This window comes from Anastrepha ludens, chromosome 2 (genome assembly GCF_028408465.1).
Source record: "Anastrepha ludens isolate Willacy chromosome 2, idAnaLude1.1, whole genome shotgun sequence".
Classification (NCBI taxonomy): Eukaryota; Metazoa; Arthropoda; class Insecta; order Diptera; family Tephritidae; genus Anastrepha; species Anastrepha ludens.
The window spans coordinates 126125873-126137541 of NC_071498.1; the positions used below are offsets into that span (position 1 = coordinate 126125873).

The window sequence follows — 11669 nt, forward strand, 5'->3', positions numbered from 1 at the left end:
ATATCCTTACAAACTCTTACAAACCTTACAAACAAGTAAGCTACTCTACAGAGTAAGCTACTACTTGAAGAAATCGTAAGTCATCAAAATCGCCCGTCAACTGTGGGCGACTCTCAATGCTAAACGCACAGAATCTCTGATAAGCCAAAATAAACAGTCTTATCACACTGATTTCAGCCATAACGGGGCACTGCCTAATAGGTAGACACGCCCAAAGGGTGTGCAAACACATGACTTCTGTAGAAGTTGTCTAGATGAGGACGAGAAAGAGACAATCTCGCACCTACTGTGCCACTGTCCTGCTCTATCCAGACGTAGGTTTACTATCCTAGGTAATAATTTTAATGAGTTGGAAGATCTCAGCTCTGCAGAAATCACAGATATTCTACAATTTTTGAAAGCACACACTGGTTTTAAGAGAGATAGGGACAAGCTCCCCACGCGGCATCACAATGGGCTATAAGCCTGAGTGTGTCCCACAGGACAACCGCTTTAACCTAACCTAATCTAACAATTGCGTAAGGTATATCCAGATATGAAGCATCAAGTGATTGATGTTTTTTTCTAAGAGCGATGGCTCCGCGGTGTGTAATCTCCGGTTACGATTATCCCTGCATCTAATAATAAATCAAAATAAATGAGTTAAATATTCACGCAATCAACTATGCCCGACACAGTTGCCTAATTTAAAAACAAAACAACCCGTTTCAATGCATTTGATGGCATCCTAAATCTACGATGACTGATTTTATCCCATGTAAATTTTGTAATACCAGGATATGCTTTCATTTTGCGTTTATTTAAAAAATTGTATGAAAGTATAGACTTCCATTTACCAATTTGCTTATCATTAGAAATATATAAATACATATGCAAATACACTAAATATTTAGACATGCGTAGATTTTTTACAAATATTTTTTTTTTTATATAACTATATGTTAATACTTAATGTTAGGAGCTTTAAAATAGGATATAATTTTAATTAAATTAAGTTTTTATGTATATATGCACAAGATAAAATCTACAGCTAGAGTTATATTATAGAATCATTTTAAAGCCACTTAAGATAATTTTTTTAATACACAAATTTTCATTATTCTGAGATTATGTAAACTAAATTAAATACTATTCTAGCCCGATTTGCTATAAAAATAATGAAGTACACAACATTAATTAACGTTATATTTAAAAAATACAGCAATACTTTTCGATAGAAAAACTCTCACGCTACGTTCAGCCATAACTCAGCGTATAGCCCATATTTTCCATCAGTGTTTCCTTAATCGCCGGTTGAAGTGCTCGCTGCATGTAAGTGGTCAGCAGTCCACGAACACCCATTGAAAATATCTTCTCCAATTCGCTGGAGAAAGCATCGCCCGCCTCATCCCGATCGCGAACATTTTGCCGCTCCAACTCCTCCGAGATACGCTCCCCACTCATGTTACCATACATATCCGCAAAAGCTCTTGCATCTGGTGCTATTAGATCTTGCAAGTCATCGGACACGTTAAGTATGTCGTCATTGAAGCTAAACTCATCATTCCACGTCGATTGGCTCAAATGTTGCTGATAGGCACTCATGTCGCGTTTGGCACGTAATTGCGTACGGTAAAAGTTCTCTTTATCGCGCTCATCATAAAACACCTCCTCCGCCGACTGTTTATCCATACGCCAGTGAGAGTCATAATCGCGACGGTTTGTTTTCTGATAATTCTCGCTACGTATATCGTAAGCATAAGGATTGTAGTATTTACGCCAGCGATTTCCGAATGTTTGTGTGTACGTTGAAGTAGTGCCTAGAATTACATGCGGCTCAGATAGTTGTACAACTGGCGGTTTGACAGTAGCCTGGTCGCCTGAATCATTGTCGAAGCCAAATCGACGCTTCGAATTTTGACGTAGTCTCACTCCTGAAGGTCCTTGACAGCCGTGTGCAAAAACTGATATAAACCCTGGCTCAGCAAAATGTGAGTCCGTACGCACCGAAGCAGCACCAATTCGTCGCGATTCCTCATTCGCAGCACTCTCAAAGCCAATGGGTATTGTACGAAATTCAATACCAGCCCGACGTAAACGTAGAATCATGTGACATTTACCACCAGTCGGCTGTAGCACCACTTTTCCACTTATTGTTAAATCCGGAAAAATTAGACGAGTATCCAGTGTTGAATTTTGTGTACTGAATCTACATTTGTCGACCTCGACCCAGCGTGTGGTTGTAGCTTTAGAAGGTAAACGCACTCTCAAATCCTCTACATCTACACTGGAGACGGCAGCTAATTTATGTGGTTGACGTTGATTGGATCCTGACGTAAATAAATCTTCTAACCCTCCCGCGAATGGAGGTGGATCGGCATACGGATGTCGCTGTATATTCTTTGCATAATAGCCTCTATCTCCACCAGAATAAAAATCATCTTCGGGATCACTGTTTTGACCGTAAAACGTTTGATACAATGTGTACGGAGTTTCGCCAGAAAATGACCTTGAACTTTTCGCTGGTATGCTACGTCGGCGCATATGTTCCAAAGCATTTTCTAAGCGACTGGAGCAGCGTTGTTGCTTGTATGGGTGTGCGATAACATCTGGAAGTGACAAAGATTCTGTTCAGTCAATAAATAGAAGTAAAATTAAAGCAATAAATAACATATCAAGATGTTTGAAAGTAATTCAACTTCTGTGCGTATTACTTTTATGATTTCTGAGTCAATAAACTTCTTTATAAAATTTCTCGAAAGAGGATTGACCGCAATTTAAATGAAACATGTTTAATCTTTTTCTTAAAGCTGAAATTGAGATCACAATTTTATGTCTAATAGTTGTGCGGCCGCCGAAGCCGAATGGTTGGTGCGTAAGTGCGTAGATTCAAATCTCTGTGCATACAGCAAACAGCAAACTGATAGAAAATAGTTTCTCCGAGTATATTTCTACCGTTCAAAATCTCCTCATAAAAAATATCTGTCGTTCGGAGTCGACAGACTGTTGGTCTCTCCAATTGTGGAACAACATCAAGGCGCACACCACAAATAGGAGGAAGAGCTCGGCCAAACACCTAACAGAAGTTAAAGCGTCAATTGATTATTTTACTTATTTTTAGTTGTGCTGTTCACTACCTGAATGCTTCCTACGAATTGGAATAAATACCTTCTGGGTTATAGTCATGTATATGTACATACTTGCATACTATATGAATTTAAATCTGTTTGGTGTTTCGGCTTTGATGCCTTCACAGATGCATTTGATTTTGGACATACATTTTATAAAAAATATCTGTAGAGCAGAAATGAAATTAAAAAATTGGCTTAGATTAAAATGAATTCAAACCAACATAATCGAAGATTTCCACTGGAGCAATCCAGAATGCATTTGGAGAAGCATTTTGAAGGAATCTTTGACGCACCCCGCGTTGTAACGCTATGAAAGAAGAAGAAGAATCCAGAATGCATTCAGGGACGTTTGAGGATATTTTCTTTACCGATGGGTCCAAGAAAGAAATAGGGTCTGGAGCCGGATGGCTCTTAAACGATAGTATTCAGTATCACTATGCTATGGGGGAAATGGTAACTATTTTCCAAACGTAAATTTTTGCCATCCTGAAAGTAGCCGAATGAATAATCGAGAGGAAATGGAGCGGAAAACAGATTGGAGTTTTCATTGACAGTCAGCCTGCACTGAAGGCCCTGGAGAACGCGAAGCAAACCTCAAAAATTGTCGCAAGTTATGTCTTGTAGTTATACGGGTTCCAGGGCACACCGGTGTTCAAGGAAACGGTCAACCGCGGTTCCCCCATACGTATGCTATTTACATAAAGAGCGATAGTCCGGTTTAGAACGCTGCAGAACTGCAAAGGACACAACCCATGGGGTCAGCTTATGACCACCATTGGAATCATTGGGGACCCGATGTGCCTGTCTTGCTTGGAGGAGGCGGATAGCACTGAGCACTTTCTCTGTGAGTGTCCTGCCTTTGCTAGAGTAAGGCTATGAGTTTTGGATTCCGATGTTGTGTTCCTCTAAAAGTAGAGGATATTTACAGATTTGCGAAAGAATCTGGAAAATTCTCAGGATTAACTACCTTTGTCTCTGTCTCTATTCTTTCCTATCTCTTTCTCTGATACTTTTCTCTTTCCCTCCTTGACTATCTACCCTCTTTCCAGAGCTCTAAATACAATGCGCTTTTTATCCTGAGTGCTTTAGGAGCCATCAAATCTCTGGCTCGACCTATTCAAGTTTCAATTTTAACATAATCGAAATCTAAAGGAATTACAAGTTGGCACAAAATCAATCATCCAATCGTATCTTTTAATAACTGTTTTACTAAATAAAAAAATAATAATTTTGAGGGATGGAAATCTTCATTTTGACCTTTAAGCGCTCCATTACTTGTCACTTTGCATACTGCAGTTGTCTAGTTCACAAGGGTCAAATATGATCGATGTTCGACGCTACTTGCAAAAATTATAAATCTTCCGATAGAGTGAATAATTTTGCGCCATATAAATTTCGAAGAAATGCCGAAACAGTTTTCTATATTTAATTTTGCGGTTTCCCGTTTTCAATTTGTTAAGAATTTATAACTCAAATTTAATACTTTGATATATATTTTTGACATTTGAAAGACGTGCAACGGTATAAAAAAATATAAGCAAAATTAATTTTGTTAGCAAACTTCGTTGGATGAAAGTTTGCTGCCAAAATTAAAACACACTGCAGTATATAAAATCGCACACACCGACGACGAAGTTCGTCTGACGAAAATCAGCTGTCAGTGAAAAATGTATACAAATCTTCTTCACAAACGTTACCTCACTTGCGGAAATGTCTTGTACATTATAAACAAGATATTTTAAACTTTAACAATATGAATTATTCAAAAATATGGGTATTCGTCTGTTGACTTTTGATGCATACGCCGATATTATTCACAACTTCTCTGCTCGCTAGAAAATTCTGCTGTTTGTAAAGCGAAAAATAAATACATAATAGGCGCGCACACTTCTGTTAGGTGTTTGGGCGAGCTCCTCCTATTTTTAGCGTGCGTCTTGATGTTGTTCCACAAATGGAGAGACCTACAGTTCTAAACCGATTTCGAATGGAGCTTTTTCATGTCAGAAATACATTATTAGGAGCTTTTTTATGCCAGAAATACATTCGGAGGTTTGTCACTGCCTGCTGAGAGGCGACCGCTATAAGAAAAAACTTGATTTTGCTGTTTCTTGCACGGAGACTCGAACCTACGCACTCCCGAATGGTAGTCACGCAGAGACTTTGTTTAAGTAGGATATTTTTTTGTTACTTTTCATACTTTGTGATGAGGAGCAGTACGCCTGCCTATTGTGACTAAATTTAGAAGATGAAATAAAATATGCAATAAAAATGATCGGCTCTCATTTACAGAGATATTGAGGAAATGGAAAACCTTCCGAGTTATCCCGTAACTTAGCACGAACTTTCTTAATTCAAATTGCACCAAGTTTAAATCCATTATATTGTCTGTGGAATATCCTTATATTTATAATGTTTATATATGAATATGAGAATAAATCGTGGGGTACGAACTAATAGTGGTTAGGCCAAATATACGTTTCAAAGTATATTTTGCAAGAAGGTATGTCATACCCTGTCAAATTTTTTGAAAGTTACAAGAGGCCGACATCGTTATTAAACTATTTTACTCACTTTCAATATCATCTGATTAAATAACTTAAAAATTTCACAAGTTCATTAAGCTGGGTTTCTTCCTTTTTGGCGGAAACTAAGGGAGCATCGGAGAATTTGGCCACAATTTTCTATATCATTTGATGCAATATCCCCTTCACTTAAAATGCCTGTATGGTCCAGCTTATTTCTCATAACCTTAGCTATTCACTTCTAAGCGCTTCTTTGATGGTATGTTGGCTTTTGGTAAGGAAGGACTAGGGTCCTATTAATAAAAGCGTCTCTCTAGCCAAAGCCTCCACTACTTTGTTCTCAGATAGATGGTTATAACCTGGGGCTCATATGAGTCGGATGCGATTGTGCATTACTAGCAAATTTAATTTCTTGATACACTCAAAGGCTAATGAGGACTTAGCCTTAGAGGATGACTGTTGGTCAGAAGAGCGATTCGCTCATTCTGGAGATTAGGTAGAAATTTGATCTCTGCATATAGAAAAATGGCATATGCTTCGCTTCGAAGAAACTAGGATAATACCCTTCAGTTTTATTTTTGAGAAATGTAAACTTTTTTCAGAGAGAAGTAATGTTGCCGGAAAAATTAACGAAAAGGTCTTTCACAAGTGACGCCTAGATGTCAGTAGACGGTATGTCGTAGATAGATGTCCTAGACAGTACCTTTGACATTTGCCAAGTAGACAGATGTACAATTTTACAACATAGAACAACTCGTTAAAATTATTGAAAATTATTATGAAAATGGTCGATCTTTAAGAACAACAAATCGCAAAATTCATGATTTTTTTATGGAAATAATAGTCCGAATAAGTCGACAATTCAAAGGTCGGTGAACAAATTTCAAGAAACTGGTCCTGCCGAGAATAGAAAGAGGACTGGCAGACTAAAAATTTTACATTCTGTTGAGAATATTGCTGCTGTAGCGCAAAGTGTAGCTGAACAGCCTTCAACATTGATATCTCGACGTTCTCAACAATTAGGCATTCATGAATCGACTGTTTGGCGAATTTTATCTGTAGACGTTCACGGTTCATGGTGAGCATTTAAATGATGTAGTTTTTCAGCTGCTGTAACCGAATGGGTAGTGCGTGACTACCATTCGGAAATGCGGAGATTCCAATCTCCGTGCACGAAACGCCAAAATGGAAAAGTTTTTTTAAAAGCGGGCGCCCCTCCGCAGGCAATGGCAAACCTCCGAGTGTATTTCTGCCGTTCGGAGTCGGCTTAAAACAGTAGGTCCCCCCATTTGTTGAACCACCTCAAGATACACACCACAAAAAGGAGGAGGAACTCGGCCAAACGCCCAAAAAGGGTATAAGCGCCAATTATAAATATGTATATATAATATATAGTTTTTCACATATAATTGTTGGGAGCCATACTTTGAATAAAAATAGTGAAACCTAAAAGAATCTAAATTTTACATGTTATATTCTAAAGCAACAACTAGGCCCGTCTTTTGAAACAGCCTTTATTTCATGTATCTATATTTGATATTTTTCAAGCCACTAGCATAAACAAAATTTAGATTTAATAAATAAATGTATGCATGATACTCATTTATCTTCTTCATCCGGCTGCCTTTGGATTATTTTCACAGAATTTTCTATTTCTGTATAATACAAACACTAAGTCCCAAAAAAAATTCACGTGGCCATGTTAAGACCTCTTATTTCGAGATTAATTATATTCATTAACTAAGATAAATTCGGACTGTTAAGAAATTTTTTATTCACAAGATAAACTGTAACTAAATTATTTGATGCTATGCACACAAGGCCACCATTTACATATTTAATAACTCTCCGCCAGAAGATTTCGCCATCGAATTAAATTAATAAAAATCAATTAAAATTATTTAGATACCTTCGGATTTGCTTAGTAGAATAACATATAGGAATAAAAATATTGCTTTCGAAAATGGCACGGGGCACTCTTTTTTCGTTATCATTTTATTTATATATATTTTTTTTATCACACAACACTTCAAGTCAAACAGCAAGTATTTTTTCTTTAAAATTTTTTCGTATTTTCTATAAGTATTATATTGAGTTTTAAAACAAAGTTTTAATTTTTCTCAAATGCGCAAAATTATATTTAAGCAAGACCATTCCGTTCTCCTCTGTTGCACTGCCGAAAATGGAATTAAAAGTGGCACGTTGGATTGTAAAGCCTCAACATAGTGCCGAAGAAGTTTAAGACCATTTCGTTGTGCTTCTTATACATAAATTCATACAAACTCCAGCGCCACTGGAACCAAAAGCTACCAGTATGTATGCGCAAGCGCAAACGAAAATTTGTATAGCTTAAGCCTGTGTCACTCACTGCCTCATTGTCGTCACTTCCATTATTGTTGTTGCACCATCACCAAAGTCTTCAGTGAAAGTGTTTTCCACAACAAATATCCATTGTAACTTGTGTGTACGTACAGATGTAGATATACATATACATACATATATATACGTATATAAGTATGCATATGTATGAGCCTGTTCAGTGGCGTTTTGTGAGATTTCATAAAAGGGGCACACTCATTTTTTCTTTTTTTTGTTACTAAGTTTTCTATGCGACAAAAACTTGAAGATACGAGCGAGCTGACAATTTATGATTAGGTGACGCATTATTGAGACGTTGACTCCCAATACAAATGCTGTCAAGAAGTCAATAAGGATATTGGGGGAAAAAACGTTCACCGAACTGAACCTGTCTTGACTAAATCACTAGAGGTAACGATTTAATTTTGACCAAATCATTTCATGGGTGCCTATATATCAGTTTGGGGGAAAAAAATTCCATTATTTTCTCGGTACATGTAAGTAGAAAGTATCGATTAAACAATTTAAAGTTTAAGCCCGTTGGATGAGATTGCGTACTAAAAAATTCTTTTGCTGTTTTTTATTTGTTCCATTTAATTGTGAGTTACAGGCTATTAACAATGGAAATCAACGAAGAAAAAATTCGGTACATTTTACAGTTTACAGTTTTATAGTGCCGATACTGTAATAGCTAATTAAGTGTAATTTTGGTTTCATCGATTCCGTTCAGGCATTTTTGATGTTAAAGAAAATATCGGCAATGTCGGTAAAGTCATAGATATAATCGAAGTTGACCGGCATGTTGGTAGTCGTAGCATCGTTCAGGAGCTAAATATCGATCCTAAAACAGTTTTAAACCAGTTGCGCAAAAATATGAATTTCTTTTTCTCCAAACTAATATTTAATTTACGCAATATATTTATGAGGAAGTATAGCCACCATCATTAGCTATAATGGCAGCACATCTTTGAGTCATACTATGTGCTAATTTCTTCGCAAGTTTGAAAGCGAAGGCCAATCCGACAGTTCAATCCCATTTTGCTGTTTCCATTCTACACGCCCTCAGCTTCGACGCACGGGATCTTCGCAGCTGACGGCAATAATGTTTTTTGGCAAACTTCTTTCACTAAAATTGAATTAAAATTCACGGTAAGCAGAGATAAACGGTTAAATCCTGCTTAGGAGAAGCAGTCCCAAAGATAAATCTTAACTGACTGCTTAACAGTTTGTTGAAGTTGTCGATTATCAGCAGTAAAAACGAAAAATTCTTCCGTGAATATTACGTTTGCCTAATTCCGTTCTTAATTTGCCTTAGCCCATGCAAGTATTTTTTCAATGTGTGATAATGAAAACAACAGTTTAATATGCTCCAGAATTTGAGGACTTTTACAAGTAAGCGTCCTCAAATCGTGTGTTTGGATATATTAACACCACTTTTTCTTAAAACTGCTTTAGCTTCATGCAACGATGAATTCGGCATTCTTACAAACAAATCAATGATCTTCTAATTTTGCTTGGTTGGTTGGCAAGTTAGTTATGCTATACACCACCTTGTGTATATTTCCCTATGACCTCTGTATGATTATTTTTTTATTTTATTAATTTTTTAGTTTTATTATAAGGAAATTAAAAACAAAAATATTAGAAAAACCAAAATTAAAAATTTTTATAAATAATCAAAAATCATATAATAAAAAGTAGAACAATTTATTTAAATCTATATATAAACGATAAAAAATAATTAAAATAAAATAAAAAACGTTTAAGCCGAGTGTTTTGTGTATGACTACCACTCGATGGGTCCTGGGTTCGATTCGCACTGTGGGCATCAATTTACACAAAAAGTTTTTTCTAGTAACCGTCTCTTAGTAGGCAATGCCGATCCCCCCAGTGCATTTCTGTCGTGAAAAATATTATGTGGGTCACTCCATTTGTTAATAGCAGCAGATTTTGGAAGGTGTTCTTCCAAACACCTAACAAATCGTGCAAGTAAAGACAAAGAAGTAAATATGATATTTTGTTTAGTATGGTAAAAAAAAAAAATTATTTTTCGTTCTATATAGTAAATATATTAATATAATGAATTATAATTGTAAAATTGTAATAATAAAAATATTAATAACATAATGTCCATGCGCTGTGATCAGCGGTGATGTCTGAAATTGAGCCCAAATTAACCCCGGCAGTCGAAAAAATACCCCTCCAGCATGCGTACATATATGTACTTATGATTATGTGTGTCGGTATGTTCACACAATCAATGGAATGAAAAACTTTGGGCCCTTGGCGCTTGTACGAGTGCATATTGTTTTAGTGTAGTTTTTTACATGCATACATACATAAACCACCAGCACAAAATTTTACTCCCCTCCGCCACCCACATAAGACGATCATGCGATCACAAATGCATATGTAGATGTTTGTGAGTCCAAGTAAACATATGCCTGTACGTATTAGTTTAATTTGAGGAAAGATTTTCCCATTCAGTCTGCACACCATTACGAATCTCTTACGCACATACTCGTGCATACAAATAATGGTGAGAAAGTACGCAATATAGGAATGTACATATTCAGATATGAAAGTGACTATGGTGCAAATAGATTAAAGGCTATAATATAATTAAAGTCTCATATTTTTATGTACACACACCAATATATCTGGGGACTTTTGGTGAAACAACTTATGTGGCTTTAAGAGGTTTTGCTTTAAGATCTGTAAGTTCTGAACTTGAATCGTAACATACGTACGTGATCGTATTATCTGTGACTTACAGATTAATTTGTCGGATTATGACCTGTATGAAGGTATCGTAATATCGATATGAGGACATATAGTACATACATATGTATGTAAACGTATTCGTATAAGTAAATTGTTAAAATAAGGATACAACAAATTTACTTTTACTAGAAAGAATTTAAACAAATTAAACCCTTGCCAAAAGGAAAGTATTTGCCGAATTCCGCACAAGGCGGTAAAACTATTAATAGACTGTGGGAGCACCTGTCTAGGTAGATAAATGCTGATGGTGCCCAGTTGTGGAGGAAAGTATACATAATAATATATAAGTAATTCGCTTATCAACAACATAAGACGAAAAATAAGCTTTCCATCAACTAGGCTGCTAAGCAGCAGACTGGAGCAGAACTGTTACTGAGGAGTAGATAATTGATGCCGCCGCGCTTGAAGCTTATGTTGAAGGCAACCCCACTGTGCGCTCTTTTGGAAATGCGCCAGTTACACAAAAGTCAGCTGGAATGATGCCATTGATGAAGAGATAAGCTCCTCTAACAGCCTTAGCGGGTCAGTATAGATGAACCATCACTTCCACACAACATAAAGCTCCATGAAGTAAAACTCCAGTGATGAGAAATTGGTATTAGATTAGATGTATGATTGAGGTTTGCACTTCGACCCCATGGTCTTTTCAGTTCCATGAAAAATTGGTACTGCTCCAATTAATTTTAAGTCGGGTTCTAGCTTCCAAAGAAACTAGGCCCGAAACAGAACTGTAGTGGGACAGCGGGTAACGGGTTGACGGATGATGATCAGCTCATCCACTTCCGTTGGAAAATTCGGTCGATTTTGTGGTTACAATAAAATTAATTTTGTAGTGAAATCTTTTCGTTTGCTATATTTGTTAAGCAACTCCTTGAAGATCATTGTTACAAAAAAA

At 36.5% G+C, this 11669-nt stretch overlaps 1 protein-coding gene across 1 annotated transcript; it reads right to left on the reverse strand.

Moving 5' to 3' along the window:
• Positions 1 to 1236: 1236 nt before the first annotated feature.
• On the reverse strand, positions 1237 to 7626 carry LOC128854861 (uncharacterized). Its single transcript, XM_054089299.1, has 2 exons — positions 7542 to 7626; positions 1237 to 2588 (listed from the first exon to the last, which is right to left on the reverse strand). The coding sequence occupies exons 1-2, from the start codon at positions 7624 to 7626 to the stop codon at positions 1237 to 1239; spliced, it is 1437 nt and encodes a 478-aa protein (XP_053945274.1).
• Between the last annotated feature and the right edge of the window lie 4043 nt (positions 7627 to 11669).